Genomic DNA, 16,471 nt, shown 5'->3' on the forward strand with positions numbered 1-16,471 from the left:
TGAACATGGAGGCTCTGTGTCCAGTGAATGTTGCTAACAACCTTTATTGCTTAACCCCGAGCACCTCAGTCATTGCCTCTTTCTTTTGCACCAGGGATCGCACGTGCACCGTCCTAAACGTGGAAGGTGATGCTTTTGGCGCTGGGCTCCTGCAGGTGTACACCGAAAGGACGGAAGGCAAGGCAGAGGCAGAGGAGCTGATGGAGATCAAGACGGACGCCGGCAAGGAAGTGGGGGCGGAAGAAGGCTCCCCACTGATCAAGAGGGACGGGCCTGCCCCCTTGGAGGGCATCAACTCCTGCGATAAAGAATCCGTGATGTAAAGCAGCCTACGAAGAGGCTAGACTTCTTTTTTTTTAAAGTTGGGGTTCCATTTTTAAGGACAGCTCCCGAATCTGCCCCACCTTTGAAAGACTTCTGTTTCCCATAAGAAGCAAGGGCAGGCGGTTTGGTGATGGGGAGCTTCTTTGATTTTCACCCAGCACACTCCTTTCCACCTTTTTTTAATGACTGATTTTTCACACAGTGCTTTTAAAATTTCAAACGCGACTTTCCCCCCTGAAAAATGTCAATGTTGGGGGCTTGATGCTGCCTGGAAATAGCTCTGCTTGGCTGGAAGCCTCTCCCTCTTTAAGGAGATGAGGGTTGGGGGTGCTGTTGCTCAGGAGAAAGGGCACTCTGGATATTCTCAGAGGCACAATACTTTGCACGTTCCAGGCTGAACCCTTAAGTTTTTAAATCTGCAACGTGGAAACTGGTAGCAGTGACTCTGGAGGTCTCTTAATATCACTCTTTTCCTTCTTCCAGATCTCTAGCTACCTTTGCTGCTTCTTATTTTGTTTTATTTTGTGTTTTGGACCAAGCAAGGGGGGTGGGTGTTGTCCTTTCTGTGTCTAGTATCTTTGACTCCCTCCCATTGTCGTCACCCCCTTTTTAGTTACATTTCATTGCAGGAAGAGGAAGCAGTCTGCTTTATTTCCGGACAGATTTATTCTCCCCTGGCCCACCCCACAATTCAATAACTTGAGCAGTGCACCGCTTGAACCTATAAATACCTATCGTCAAACAGGAATTGGGGGGGGGGGGAGAGAGAATTTCTTTCTGCCTTTTCTTCGCTGCCTTTTCTGCCTTTTACAATTTCTCTACGAATCCTAATGCCAAGGTTGTGAGATGTGCAATTGAACACTGAGAGTCACCGCTGGGTCGCTGGGATTTCTGCCATCCCCTGCAAAGCCAACGTTCCTTGAATTGCTTAAAACCTACATATTTTCCTCCCTTCTTCCCTGCTTGGGTCATCATGTGCAAAAACTAGACAGTACTCCAGTGCTCTCTTGAAGTGGCAACTCCTGGTTCCAGCAGCTGTGATGTAATTTAATTTATTTCTGGAACTTGAAAGGATCCGAACGGTGTTTTTTCTCTCCACGATGGAATTAAAGGGGCAGGGCAACGTTAGGAGGTCAAAGAGAGTGAGCGAGACTGGAGTAGCTTCAGAGGTGAGAGATAACCTCTGGGGCTCCGTTTCCCATCACCTTTATTCCAGTCTTGTGCCGAACAGCCGCTGCTGTGCAAGTGGGCAGGCTTTGCAGGAGCTGGTGAGTGGTGGCCCCCCTGGACCAAATTTTCAGCGCTGCCTGGCCTGTCCAAAGCCCAGCAGACGCTGAAGCAGACATTAGCTGTGAGGTAGAAAGGGAGGAAGTACCACCGGCGATGGGACAGAGTAGGAAAAGTGGTGGAATCTGGATAGGTGTGCGTGCAGGAGGTGAACCTCCAGAGCCCTTCTGCCTTCCTTGCAGTGGCTGACAAAGGCCTGGCAGCACCCCCACAGAGAACTGCAGGGCCTTAACTTAAAGCAAATATATGCTTATGCACACACAGGGTCACTTGGAAACCGTGGCCGGGCCTGCAGCCTTGTCCTTCTCTCACACGCAGGCTTAGACTTTGACCGATGGAATCTTTTGTACCTTTTCAAGTGTCTGCAATCTTGAGGACTGGGAACTTAGCTGAGAATCGTCTGATTCTCCCATACGGCCTCGGTCCAGTATACCTGAAGGAACGTCTCCACCTCCATCGTTCTGCCTGGACACTGAGGTCCAGCGCTGAGGGCCTTCTGGCGGTTTCCTCGCTGCGAGAAGCCAAGTTACAGGGAACCAGGCAGAGGGCCTTCTCGGTAGTGGCGCCCGCCCTGTGGAACGCCCTCCCACCAGATGTCAAAGAGAAAAACAACTACCAGACTTTAGAGGACATCTGAAGGCTGCCCTGTTTAGGGAAGCTTTTAATGTTTAATAGATTATTGTATTTTAATATTCTGTTGGAAGCTGCCCAGAGTGGCTGGGGAAACACAGGGAGATGGGTGGGGTATAAATATTATTATTATTATTATTATTATTGACATAGGATTCTACCGGGGCATATCTACTTCCATACCTTCCAGATGCTGGTGCCTTATGCCTCCACAATGCCCTGCACAGATCCAGAATGCATACTATAATAATAATAATTTATTATTTATACCCCAGCCACTCTGGACAGCTCCCAACAGAATATCAAAAACACATATAAGATCAAAGATTAAAAACTTCCCTAAACAGGGCTGCTTTCAGATGTCTTCTAAAAGTCAGAGAGTTGTTTATTTCCTTGACATCTGATGGGAGGGCGTTCCACAGGGCAGGCGCCACTACCTTTTGCTGATGCAAATTGGGTTTGTGCCGCAGGCGCTCATAACCTGGCCAATAGCTGCCTGAAGCATATCAGTGGAGATGTTTTGCAGTCTTAAAAAAATAAAAATAAAAAAGTAGAATGTCAGAGCTTTTAAATCCGACTTCCGTGTTTTGAACTGTAGATCTTATTGTTTAGTTGGATGCAGTCTCTTCCATTTTGGCCATGCTGGACTCCTTAGCAGGCTTTGTGTGTCAAAATTCGGAGGTAGGCTTCAAGTGGGGTCTAGGCAAACACCAGTTGCTGCATGGGGCAATTAGGTTTTGGTCTCACAGTGCACTGGAAGCAGATATTCTGGTCATGCTCCTTTAAGATCTTCCTGGAATGTTACTTGGTGGATGTGCGAGAGAAAGGGCTGCCTAGTCCCCTTCTTTAGTTACTCTTCTAAAGCATATAAGAAGTTAGGGAGAGCCATCTGTTGGCAAAATTGATCAATCTGTTGTTAACCGCCCTGTGATCTTTGGATGAAGAGCAGTATACAAATTTAAATAATCATAATCTCTGACGGGTTTATGCTCCTCCATCTAGCAACTTTCTCCTTTAGAAGTTCTTGTGGTTGTGCAAAGCAGACTTAAGGAAGTGGTCAACAGGATTGTGTGCACCCTGCAGAGAAACGCAGTTCTGCACAGCAGAAAAGCTGGATTGGTAGACAATGTGTGAATTAAGTGTATTTACTTGGTGAACATCATAATAATGTTGCAAGGACGACACTAGTAGGTATTTTCACCTCTGACTGCTGAAAGTTGTAGTTTCTGAAATACAGTGGTACCTCAGGTTAAGTACTTAATTCGTTCCGGAGGTCTGTTCTTAACCTGAAACTGTTCTTAACCTGAAGCACCACTTTAGCTAATGGGGCGTACTGCTGCCTCGTGCCGCCGGAGCACGCTTTCTGTTCTTATCCTGAAGCAAAGTTCTTAACCTGAAGCACTATTTCTGGGTTAGTGGAGTGTGTAACCTGAAGTGTATGTAACGTGAAGCGTATGTAACCCAAGGTACCACTGTACTTATACAGTGGTACCTCGGGTTACATATACTTCAGGTTACAGACTCTGCTAACCCAGAAATAGTACCTCGGATTAAGAACTTTGCTTCAGGATGAGAACAGAAATCGTGCTCCAACAGCACGGCGGTGGCAGGAGGCCCCATTAGCTAAAGTGGTGCTTCAGGTTAAGAACAGTTTCAGGTTAAGAACGGACCTCCAGAACGAATTAAGTACTTAACCCAAGGTACCACTGTATAAGCAATAAGAGTTAGGAACTTCCCTTTTCTCCAAAATAAAAGCTACTCTTTTGTGACTGGTTCGCCACCTGCATGCAATAGCACATAATGTCCAAATATGTGCAAAGTTCTCCTGGTGAGAATTCTGGAGTTCTCCCTTCGTGCCAACAGAGCTCCCCACCTGTTTGGGTAGGAATGGTGTTTTAAGTGTTCTCTGAGTGGGTGGAGACCGCTGGCATTAAACGGGAGCTCTCTAGATTGCACCTCCGCACGGGTTTGTGCCAAGGTTTCCCCTGCCAAAGCAACTTTTATGATAATGCCTGTTGAGATCAGATCTCCAGATGAGGGGTGGAAACATCTGCCATCACTTTTGGGGGTGTACTACATCAAAGCCCGGAGCCTGCAAGCTTCAGGGTTTGAACTTTTGGTTCTAGCAAGTCCAGGTGTGACTTAACGGAGAGAGAGAAGTGTGGGACTCCGGTATGGGGGAAAGAAGCAGAGGCTTCTGGCAGGGCTGTGTGTTCCATCCCTCATTGCTTCAACGATACAATTCAAAGCGGATAAGTACCATATTTTTCGCTCTATAACACGCACCGGACCATAACACGCACGTAGTTTTTAGAGGAGGAAAACAAGAAAAAAAATATTCTAAACGAAATCGTGGATATATGATTTTTGTGGTTCATGCTGTGGCCACAGACATGTGATCTGACAGTGAGTTTGGAGTAGCCCAATGCAAAAATCCTGAGGATCCATGTGGATCCATGCTTTGTAACCACGGAGGAGGGAAGGAAGGGGAACCATGGATCCTCTGCTCACGACTGCAGCAGATCCCCCCCGCCAGCCGCAGGCATTCGCTCCATAACACGCACAGACATTTCCCCTTACTTTCTAGGAGGAAAAAAGTGAGTGTTATGGTGCAAAAAATACGGTAGTTAACGTTCACAGCCCTTAGGTGTGGGGCTCCAGGGTCTTCCTCCTTTCCATGGCTAGCAAAGCCAAAATGAAATTGTGCACAGACTGCAAAATAAATTGTACAAAACATGAAACGGCGCCAGTTTTATCCGTGATTTACATACAGGATGTGGTTTTCCTTGGTACATGATTTTTTACTTTTAGCGCAGAACGCATGCATTCCCTGCCGTTGGGTGATCTTAGGAGGCTGGCTCCTGTACCCCTCGTTCCACATTCCACTTTGGGTAAACCTTCAAATGCCAGTGACTGGTATCCAAGTACTGAAGAAATGAACCTATGCTGCCAATTCTCATAGTAGACCAGTATAAAGTAAGCAGCACATAAGTGGCACACACAACACTAGTTGAATGTATGTAAATACACCAAAATCTTGAGGGAGAATTTCCTGAAGAAAGAAATTAAATATTGTAGCTTAATCTAAGAAGAAATGTAACACATGGACTTGAATGTTTATAGATATATCAAAACCGTGAGCGAGAATTTATTGAAGAAGCCCGAGACTTCATGGGCAAAACAAGTGACAAACGTCGGCACCCTGTTTCACTTGTGTGCGTAACATCACCGACACTTTGTTTGATCCAACTTACCTTTGTTGATATCTACAGGAGCGTGGCTAAAGGAACGTTCAAAGACTATCTTCCTTTTGGACACAATTTGAGTTTTCTGTTTGTGGCTTCTGTAGTAGATCTTGTACATAGCTCTCTCAATTTTTGGATTATTAATATAAGATTTAGAACGTAGAATGGTTTTTTAGTGTTTTGTGTGCTGCTTACTTTATACTAGTGACTGGTATCCAGCGGGCACTTCAAAATAAACATGGGTTTTGTTTTAGTGCCAAATATACCACCCTCTGTATTCTGACAGGAGGTGGCAGTTCCTAATACAAGCTGTGTTGAGAGCCAATGCAGGTGGATTGTTCCAAGTGGTAAGCTGTAGGTGCAACCTCCTGTTGCTTAAAAGTACCCTCCGTTGCTGAACGCCGTTCAGAATTGCCCTCAACCCACAAAGAGGCAAAGTGCGGACGACCATTGGGGCTCTCTAATAAGCCCCCATCTGCAAAGGGGTTTGGGTGCACATGACAGCTGACACTTCGATGATCCTGATCCACAGAATTTGGGAAGGGAGCCTACGGGGTTATCTGGCCTTGCTGCTTGCCCAGAGAGAGGATCGTCTACTTGCTGCTAAGTCTTCTCAGCTGCTCAGTGAAAGCAGGAGATGGGCACAGCCTCCCTCTGTCATTCCATCTGCTTCTGCTGCTATTGCAGTTCTCCCAGCTTCAGTCCCGATCCTGTACAGAAGAGAGCCTAGCCTGCAGGCTGCCTATACCGCTAAGTGTTATTGAGTGGTGCACTTGCTTTAGCTTCTGTTTCACAGTCAACAGGGGTGCAGAACGGCACCATCTCTGTATGTCGGGGGCGTATTTGACGCCTGGGTTAAGAGCTGACTTCCCTAGGAAGCAGCTATGATAACTTCCTTCCCAATATTTGAACAGGAGCAGGATGGGCTGTTGGGCCAGCTGGCATTTTTCTCCGATGTTGAACCTGCTGGTGTTTGGCGGGGGCAGAGGGGTGGTGGTAGGCTTGCATTTTTTCAAACCATGTCCTTCTCTTCTGTCCTTAGTAACAGCCTGATCTGCAGGGAGCTGCTGCTTTCCGTGCTTTTAAAGTTGGACCTGCAGATCAAGCTGCTCTTAAAAAGATGCAGGCAAGGCCTGTCATGTTTCTGGTGAGCTAGCGACCCCCCAAAGTGGTGGCGAGACTGATTTTTTTGGGGTGGGGGTGATAAATCAGGTTGGTTGTTATTTGCACACAATCTCCTTCCTACATTTTGGGGGGGGGTGGAAATGTGCAATTGCCACATCGCACAAGATAATAAAAAGAGATTTGGAAGCAATGCGTGTCGGTTTGTTTTCTTCATTAATGTTAAATCGTTTTTGTGGCACTTCCCCCGCGGAAGGCGATTGCGTTATCACTTTTAACGCTTGAGGCTCCCGATGTAATGTGTGGCGCAGCAGTTGCCAGCAGGTTGCCTGCAGCTTCCCAGATTTCCACGGGCCTCTGCTGATGAAATTAGGTTTCAAGCAGCATCGTCTGTAGTCAATAGAATCTTCGGCGGTGTGTAAGAATGGTGTCCGCAATAGTTTTTTCTGCCCATTAGTCCAAAAGCAACCCCTGCCAGTGATGCTGTCCACTGCAAGCAACGGCTTATAAATTACTAAAATGAGAATTGTTCCAACAATTTTTTTGTCATATTATTACAGGAATTTCCATGATAAATAAATAACAGACTCTGGGAAATTTATAAGCCATTGCCTGCACGGTTGTCCTCTTCCTCCCCCCCCCCCCAACTCTTATTTGCAGTTCCTGAGTTTAGTGGAAGTGATGCTACCCTAAGGTAGCCTTCCTACCTTAGGGAGAAGGAAACATGGGAACTGCCTTACACCTGGTCTATTTGTTCATCTAACTCAGCACAGTACTTTAATGGGCAGTGGGACGCGGGTGGCGCTGTGGTCTAAACCACTGGGCCTCTTGGGCTTGCCAATCAGAAGGTCGGCGGTTCAAATCCCCACGACGGGATGAGCTCTCTTACTCTCTCACTGCTCCTGTCAACCTAGCAATTCAAAAGCCCGCCAGTGCAAGTAGATAAATAGGTTCCGCTGCGGCAGGAAGGTAAACAATGTTTCCATGCGCTCTGGTTTCCATCAGCGGCTTAGTCATGCTGGGCACATCAACCAGAAAGCTATCTGTGGACAAACTCTGGCTCCCTCGGCCTGAAAGCGAGATGAGCGCTGCAACCACATTGTTGTTTAGTCATTTAGTCGTGTCCGACTCTTTGTGACCCCATGGACCAGAGCACGCCAGGCTCTGTCGTCCCCTTCTCCTTGTGCCCTCCATCTTTCCCAACATCAGGGTCTTTTCCAGGGAGTCTTTCTCTTCTCATGAGGTGGCCAAAGTATCAGCTTCAGGATCTGTCCTTCCAGTGAGCACTCAGGGCTGATTTCCTTCAGAACAGATAGGTTTGATCTTCTTGCAGTCCATGGGACTCTCAAGAGTCTCCTCCAACACCATAATTCAAAAGCATCAATTTTTCGGCGATCAGCCTTCTTTATGGTCTAGCTCTCACTTCCATACATCACTACTGGGAAAACCATAGCTTTAACTATACGGACAACCCCATAGTCGCCTTTGAATGGACTTAACCGTTGAGGGGTCCTTTACCTTCTCCAAAGTGTCAGGCAGAGAGATGCTCTGCCGCCAAACTGAGGCCCCTGGACTGGATGCCACCGTGGAAGGGAGAGAGTGTTCCTGCACTCGGGTCCTACTTGTGGGTTTCCCACAGACATGTGGTTGGCCATGGTGAGCCCAGGATTCTGGAATAGGTGCCCACCTGATCTGGCAGCCTCTTAATTGTGTGCTTTAAAGCTGCCTGCCTGCCTGCCGCGAGAGGCTTGCTTTTCTTATTGCATCAGGACCAAGACTTGGGCATCTGTTTCTCTCCTGTGATGTCTCTGCTTTTTTAAAAAAAGCAGAGACATCTCCTTGCCAACAAAGGTCCGTATAGTTAAAGCCATGGTTTTCCCAGTAGTGATGTATGGAAGTGAGAGCTGGACCATAAAGAAGGCTGATCGCCGAAGAATGGATGCTTTTGAATTATGGTGCTGGAGGAGACTCTTGAGAGTCCCATGGACTGCAAGAAGATCAAACCTCTCCATTCTGAAGGAAATCAGCCTTGAGTGCTCACTGGAAGGACAGATCCTGAAGCTGAGGCTCCAATACTTTGGCCACCTCATGAGAAGAGAAGATTCCCTGGAAAAGACCTGATGCTGGGAAAGATGGAGGGCACAAGGAGAAGGGGACGACAGAGGATGAGATGGTGGGACAGTGTTCTCGAAGCTACGAACATGAGTTTGACCAAACTGTAGGAGGCAGTGGAAGACCAGAGTGCCTGGCATGCTCTGATCCACGGGGTCACGAAGACCCGGACACAACTAAACAACAACAATCTCTCCTGTATCTTCATTCCAAATACTGAAGGGGAACATTGCAAGCCACATCATGTACTGACTGTAGCTACATTTTTCCGGTGGCAAGTTTTCTCTTTGTGGAAGTCGGAACCACAGTCAACTGCATGAAAGCCAAGGGGAGCCTGCTGTCTCTGCGGGCTGCATTAGGCTCAAGGCGAGTTCAGGTATCCTGCAAATCCTGGCCTGCCCTGGCAAACTCTGAGAAGTTGCTCGTGCCTGGGCTGAATAGCTGCGTGGGTGCAGCTCCTGGGTGCTCGCCAGCCTCTGAACAAAGAAACACAGGGCTTGAGGTACAAGGAAAAACAGACCTTAAGGGAACACGGTCTTCTGTCCTCTGTTGACTTGCTGCAGCTTGCTTCCCACTCTGCCCTTTTGGTACCTGGCAAGGTTGAAGCACCTGGCACATACACGACACACCCAAACGGCTGGGTGTGTAACAAGGGGAAGCTGTGTGCACAAAGGGAGAGGGAGGTTTGGCTGGGGAGGAACAGACCCGACACTGCTTGGTTGCGAGGCTGCAGTTTTTATTTCCCATGAAATAAAAAATTAAGGTCTTTTACGCAGGTGGCGCTGTGGGTTAAACCACAGAGCCTAGGACTCGCCGATCAGAAGGTCGGCGGTTCGAATCCCCACGACAGGGTGAGCTCCCGTTGCTCGGTCCCTGCTCCTGCCAACCTAGCAGTTCAAAAGCACATCGAAGTGCAAGTAGATAATTAGGTACCACTCCGGCGGGAAGGTAAACGGTGTTTCCGTGTGCTGCTCTGGTTCGCCAGAAGCGGCTTAGTCATGCTGGCCACATGACCCGGAAGCTGTACGCATGCTCCCTCAGCCAATAAAGCGAGATGAGCGCCGCAACCCCAGAGTCGGCCACAACTGGACCTAATGGTCAGGGGTCCCTTTACCTTTACATATATATATATAAAATAAATGTTCATGGATTTGCCAGGCAAACACATACATAAATGTATGGGTCACATGTCTGAGGCAGCACAAGAGGGCAGTCCTGGAGCCATTTTGGCTCCCAAACTGACCAAATTATTTCTCTGCAAGGTCAAGGGAAATGGAAAAGCCTCCCCATTGTCTTTTCCTTCACAAATTCTGTCTTAAGGGTATGTCTATGAATAGGGTGAGCCTGTGACCTGGCTCAGGAACTAAGTATTTGTCACTACAGAAGACCGGCCAGGCTCCCCAGGGTATCCAATCAAGTAAGCATTCACAGGTAACCTGCCAGACAGGAGTTAAACGACGACAGGAGATAAACAAGGCATTCAGATTTCTGCTGTAGACCGCCCTTTCTGTGATGTAGGTATGATGTGTCTGGGGGATGGTCTTGGACTCCAGGGTGGGCACAACTGGGTTCTGGGTCGTCCTCCTCCTCCTGCGTGCAAGGGGAGCACCCTGTTGCAACAGTTCAATAAAGATCAGGCTTACGAGCTGCTTTGCTTCTCAATATTCTCTGGTTGGCCTCTGTTCTTTTCTCCGACCGATGGAGAACCTGCAAAGGACTCTATAAAGGCTCTTGTGTCCCCCATAAGGGAATAAGGGCAGATTTCCGTTTATTACTCCCAAGGGAAGAGCCTAGTTGAAGCAAAGACAGAGCTCTGTGCCAGAGCTTGGGAATGATAGGAAGCTGCCTTATATTGTCAGACTGTTGGGTCTATTTAGCTTAGTATTGTCTTCACGGACTGGCAGCAGCTCTGCAGGCAGGGATCTCCCAACCCTATCTGGGGATACAGAGGATTGAACCTGCATGCAAAACAGTTGATCTGAGCCATAGGCCTTCCCTTGTTGACAGCCAGACATCAAGAGTGCTGGGCTAGGAGGAATAATGGTTTGACATGATAAACTCCCTGTTGTTTTGTACCCATTTCCTAGATTGTCCGTAGGGGATGATGAGAGCTGGAGTCCAATGGCATTGGGAGGGCCATGCTATAAGCTACCCTGTAAGAGGTAAAGGGACCCCTAACCATTAGGTCCAGTCGTGGCCGACTCTGGGGTTGCGGCGCTCATCTCGCTTTACTGGCCGAGGGAGCCGACGTGCAGCTTCTGGGTCTTGTGGCCAGCATGACTAAGCTGCTTCTGGCGAACCAGAGCAGTGCACGGAAACGCCGTTTACCTTCCCGCCAGAGCGGTACCTATTTATCTACTTGCACTTTGACGCGCTTTCGAACTGCTAGGTTTGGCAGGAGCAGGGACCGAGCAATGGGAGCTCACCCCGTCGTGGGGATTCGAACCACCGACCTTCTGATCGGCAAGTCCTAGGCTCTGTGGTTTGAGTGTCGTACAAAACAAAACAAACACATTCTGGCAATGCAATTATTGTGCCTTTGGCAATTGCGTGACTGTCGCCCAGAAACGGGGATTAGCTGTTGATTTGTGTTGAAATACTCAGAAGAAGAACAAAAGCTCACATGGATAGTTTTACATAAACCATAAAACTGATGCAAAATCTGCCGCCGGAGAACAATCACATAGGGTTTTGCCTCACTTAAGTGTGGCCCAATCCCATGCATGTTTGCTCCGAATTATATCCCGCCCCCTGACAGCAAGAGGACTTATTCACAAGCTAAAATAATCCCCCAAACAGCGCTGTGTGGCTTTCCAAACAACATTCAGGAATTTATTGCCCCTCCTTGCAGTGACTCACTACAATTTGCCTTGTGTGCAGCTGCAATGGGCATAAAGAATTTCACTGATTGAGCTGAAACTCAACCCTTCTCATTTTAGAAATCTGGAGTCTCATGCAAATTCTGAAGACAAGAACAGATTTGCTGGATCAGGCCAGCGACCCATCTAGGGCAGTATCCTGTTCTCACAGTGGCCAACCAGAGGCCTGTGGAAAGCCTGCAAGCAGGACTCTTCCCCCTTCTGCAGTTTCCAGATACTGATATTCAGAAGCCTAACAGCTCCCACTGCTAATGCAAAGCATAACCGTTGTGACTAGTAGCCATTGATAGCAAAAGATCCTCCATGAATTTCTCTAACCCTCCTTTAAAGCCGTCCAAGAGGACTTGGGGGACGGGGCGGGCTGATGTGGGGGACTCCCTGGTCCTGAATGGAGTAACTGTGCCCCTGAAGGACCAGGTGCGCAGCCTGGGAGTCATTTTGGACTCACAGCTGTCCATGGAGGCGCAGGTCAATTCTGTGTCCAGGGCAGCTGTTTACCAGCTCCATCGGGTACGCAGGATGAGACCCTATCTGCCTGCGGACTGTCTCGCCAGAGTGGTGCATGCTCTGGTTATCTCCCGCTTGGACTACTGCAATGCGCTCTACGTGGGGCTACCTTTGAAGGTGACCCGGAAACTACAACTAATCCAGAATGTGGCAGCTAGACTGGTGACTGAGGGCAGCCGCCGAGACCACATAACACCTGTCTTGAAAGACCTACATTGGCTCCCAGTACGTTTCCAAGCACAATTCAAAGTGTTGGTGCTGACCTTTAAAGCCCTAAACGGCCTCGGTCCAGTATACCTGAAGGAGCATCTCCACCCCCATCATTCTGCCCGGACGCTGAGGGCCAAGGGCCTTCTGGCAGTTCCCTCATTGCGAGAAGCAAAGCTACAGGGAACCAGGCAGAGGGCCTTTTCGGTAGTGGCGCCCGCCCTGAGGAATGCCCTCCCACCAGATGTCAAAGCGGTAAACAACCACCTGACATTCAGAAGACATCTTAAGGCAGCCCTGCTCAGGGAAGTTTTTAATGTGAGACATTTTAGTGTATTTTTTTGTCTCTGTGGAAGCCGCCCAGAGTGGCTGGGGATGGGGTACGAATAATAAATTATTATTATTATCCAGTTTGGCAGCCATCACTACCTCTTTAACTAGGAATGGGGAGACTTTTTTGTCTGTCCTTAATCTTAGGCCCATCCAGTGAAACTGGATCTTGCGAGGGTGACGGCAGCTGGCAGGCTGGAAGAGTGGAGGTTTGTAGCTTCAGTGTTTTGGGGCACTGTCTTCTAAGGAAGTTTGAGGGCAGGCTGCTGCTGCCCTCTTCTGGCAAAAACTTCACACAACCTAGCAAAAAGCTGGGCAACAGGTGAGGTAGAGACGCTCTCTAGATCAGGGGCAGGCAACCTAAGGCCCGGGGGCCAGATGCGGCCCAATTCCCTTCTCAATCTGGCCCGCAGACGGTCCGGGAATCAGCGTGTTTTTACATGAGTAGAATGTGTCCTTTTATTTAAAATGCATCTCTGGGTTATTTGTGGGGCCTGCCTGGTGTTTTTACATGAATAGAATGTGTGCTTTTATTTAAAATGCATCTCTGGGTTATTTGTGGGGCATAGGAATTCGTTCCCCCCCCAAAAAAAATATAGTCCGGCCCCCCACAAGGTCTGAGGGACGGTAGATCGGCCCATGGCTGAAAAAGGTTGCTGACCCCTGTTCTAGATCAGGCTTCCTCAACCTCGGCCCTCCAGATGTTTTGGACTACAATTCCCATCATCCCTGACCACTGGTCCTGCTAGCTAGGGATCATGGGAGTTGTAGGCCAAAAACATCTGGAGAGCCGAGGTTGAGGAAGCCTGTTCTGGATCTAACCCCTAACATTAACTCTGAGCTGTGACGTTTAGCTAAGGATTAGATCCCAGATTGCATTTGTAGAAATCTAGTCCTTGGCTGGAAAGGAACTGCAGCCCTCCCTGCCCATTTTCACTTCCAGCTCAGGGAAAACCCACTTCCTTTTCAGGCCCGTCTGTTTCCTGCAACAGCAATGATGTTTCCTTTCTCACCGGCTTGTTTCTTTCCTTACTGCTGCCTTCCATCTTCTCTGTACACAATTTATGTGGTAAATGCAAGCCACAGATACATTTGCTGCCTCTGTATTAAAGGCCAGGCAGGAGCCAGGATTAAAAAAAACCCCACAACTCTAGGATTATTAGGAGAGGGTAAACTTCAGAGGCGGCAGTAATTGGGAGGGCAGATTATCAGCTGAAATCTCAGGTCCTGGAAAGCAGACATCCGCTTTTGTTTTTCCTGCGTCTGTGGTGTGAAGTGGGTGGGGGAACATCTATGTTGTCTACAGGGGACATTTGATTTCAAAATATCTCTTCCGCTTTCTGAAGAACACTAGGCGAGCATCATTAACATGAATAAACCAAAGGTCCACGAGGCATTAGAGTCTCATGACGCCAGAATTACCGACACCCAAACGTGTGCAAAAAGAAAATTTGAAAGTGCAGGATTGTCAATACCATAAACTGGGTCTATAATAGTTTCACTGCCATGGCCCTTCATCCATGATATCCCGGGAAATCTAGTTTGGGGCAGGTAATAATTCTACATTAGAGTTCTCTGTTTCCCTTCCGAATTCAAGTTACACGAAAGGAGATTTCCACTAAGCATCTGGAAGAACTTTCTGACAGAGCTGTTCGACAGTATAACAGACTCCCACAAGAAGTGATGGACTGTCCTTCCTTGGAGGTTTTTAAGCAGAGGTTGGTTGGGCGGATAGATGCCTGTCACTGTGATTCCTACAATGCATGGGTCATGGGTAGGCAAACTAAGGCCCGGGGGCTGGATCCGGCCCAATCGCCTTCTAAATCTGGCCCGCGGAGTGTCTGGGAATCAGCATTTTACATGAGCAGAATGTGCCCTTTTACTTAAAATGCTTCTCTCGGTTATTTGCGGGGCCTGTCTGGTGTTTTTACATGAGTAGAATGCGTGCTTTTATTTAAAATGCATCTCTGGGTTATTTGTGGGGTATAGGAATTTGTTCATTTTTTTTTTTTCAAAATATAGTCTGGCCCCCCCTAAAGGTCTGAGGGACAGTGGACTGGCCCCCGGCTGAAAAAGTTTGCTGACCCCTGGCCTAGATGATTCTCGGGGTCCCTTCCCACCCTACAATTATATGATCCCACCCTTTCAACTCCAATCCTCAGTGTTGTTTAGGGAAAAGGTGGAAGAGAAACAGAGGACATAAAGAGGGGCAGAGGCATTTTAAGAATTAAATCTGGGTGCTGTGGGTTCGGGTTGAAAGTGAGTTTGAAAATCTGAAGACTGGCTCTTTCATCTTCGGGGCAGTCAGGATACGGGCTCTTGCTTTCATGCCGAAGGTCTGCAATTAGCTACAAAGCCTCTCCTCAAGTGACCCTGGAGATTGAAGGCTGCCAAGCTGTGCATGTGAACTTGTAAATTGTGCTTCTGACGATGCATTCACGGCTATAAGGAAACTGCTTGCAGGGAGGTGAAACAAGGTGACCATTGTCTGTACGACTTTTGGTACACTAGCACACAGCCGGAGAGGGACAACGAAACAGGCACCTTTGCACCCGTACTAAGTGAGACACCTACCACAGACGCTGCGTGGCCCCAGACAAGCCCACAATTGCTATGGCTGTGCTGTGGAAGAGTGGGCTGCGGTCACGTGGGCAGGTGGGGCAGAGAGCCCAAAAGTGTATACCTGAAGGAGCGTCTCCACCCCCATCGTTCTGCCTGGACGCTGAGGTCCAGTGCCGAGGGCCTTCTGGCGGTTCCCTCATTGCGAGAAGCAAAGCTACAGGGAACCAGGCAGAGGGCCTTCTCGGTAGCGGCGCCCGCCCTGAGGAACGCCCTCCCTTCAGGTGTCAAAGAGATAAACAACTACCTGACATTCAGAAGACATCTTAAGACAGCCCTGTTCAGGGAAGTTTTTAACGTGTGATATTTTAGTATATTTTTGGTTTCTATGGAAGCCGCCCAGAGTGGCTGGGGAGGCCCAGCCAGATGGGCGGGGTACAAATAATAAATTATTATTATTATTATTATTATTATTATTATTATTATTATTATTATTACCTGACCACCTTCAAAACCGCTGGTCACCCTCCCCAGGCAGTTCAAGCGGGCTAAAACAAAAGCAAAAACACAATGGGACTCTTTATGTTATTTCTCCTTCCTTTAGAGTTTTCCTACATTTCTGGTATTTTCTTTGGCTTAATCCAACAACCCCTGAGGAGGGTTAATTTTTTTTTACTTTTTACAATGCTGTTAAGTATAAGAAGCAAACCAACAGAAGCATTGCCAAGTTAAACGCGAGTGGCACAAGGTTTGTTTTCTTTTTCTTTCTTTTAAAAAATTTAATAACACTGCAATCATAAAGCGCATCCCCGAGGCGAAATTTATGCAACACCCTGCTGCCACCCACCCCAGCCCTGTCAACGACTTTCAGCGAGGGGAAGGGAGGTGTCTGCACAAATGACTGCAAGAATGAGTCTTCTTCCTATGGGAATGAATGGGTGGGTTGCAACTCTGCCACCACCCACCCTGCCAGGCAAGGGTATACAGGCAACCCCCCCCCCCATTTATGCACGCTCAATATATGTGTGATCACATATATGCGCTGAACGCAGAACTGACCTGAAAATGCCACAAAAACGTCGTGGAAAGGGGCAAGAAGAAAGGGGTACTTGCAGGCTTTTTCAATGTGTTTCGTGTCTTTCGCTCTATAGGACACACTTTTTCCCCTCCAAAAATTAAGGGGAAATGTGTGTGCGTCCTATGGAGCAAATGCAGGCTCCTTGGCTTCAGCGATAGCAACGCGAAGCCTCCGAAGCGCAGAGGGAGCGC

The 16,471-nt window shown here is 48.1% G+C and overlaps 2 protein-coding genes and 1 long non-coding RNA gene across 5 annotated transcripts in view; 1 reads left to right on the plus strand and 2 right to left on the minus strand.

The window, feature by feature from the left end:
• SLC1A5 (solute carrier family 1 member 5) overlaps positions 1 to 4,984 on the plus strand; it is a 44,397-nt gene extending 39,413 nt beyond the window's left edge. Inside the window, exons 8-11 of the mRNA XM_083515898.1 lie at positions 95 to 2,258; positions 2,664 to 3,707; positions 3,942 to 4,497; positions 4,869 to 4,984. Of these exons, the coding sequence (XP_083372024.1) occupies positions 95 to 323 (229 nt within the window). The 3' untranslated portion in view covers positions 324 to 2,258; positions 2,664 to 3,707; positions 3,942 to 4,497; positions 4,869 to 4,984. The remainder of the gene's footprint in view (positions 1 to 94; positions 2,259 to 2,663; positions 3,708 to 3,941; positions 4,498 to 4,868) is intronic.
• Positions 1 to 16,471, minus strand: part of FKRP (fukutin related protein) — a 215,480-nt gene that overhangs the window by 188,276 nt on the left and 10,733 nt on the right. The window lies entirely within an intron of this gene.
• LOC310712738 overlaps positions 832 to 16,471 on the minus strand; it is a 279,033-nt gene continuing 263,393 nt past the window's right edge. The window contains exon 2 of the long non-coding RNA XR_014528967.1: positions 832 to 3,484. This is a non-coding gene — a long non-coding RNA (uncharacterized lncRNA). The remainder of the gene's footprint in view (positions 3,485 to 16,471) is intronic.

Source organism: Podarcis liolepis (genome assembly GCF_965112155.1).
Source record: "Podarcis liolepis genome assembly, chromosome: 7".
NCBI lineage: Eukaryota > Metazoa > Chordata > Lepidosauria > Squamata > Lacertidae > Podarcis > Podarcis liolepis.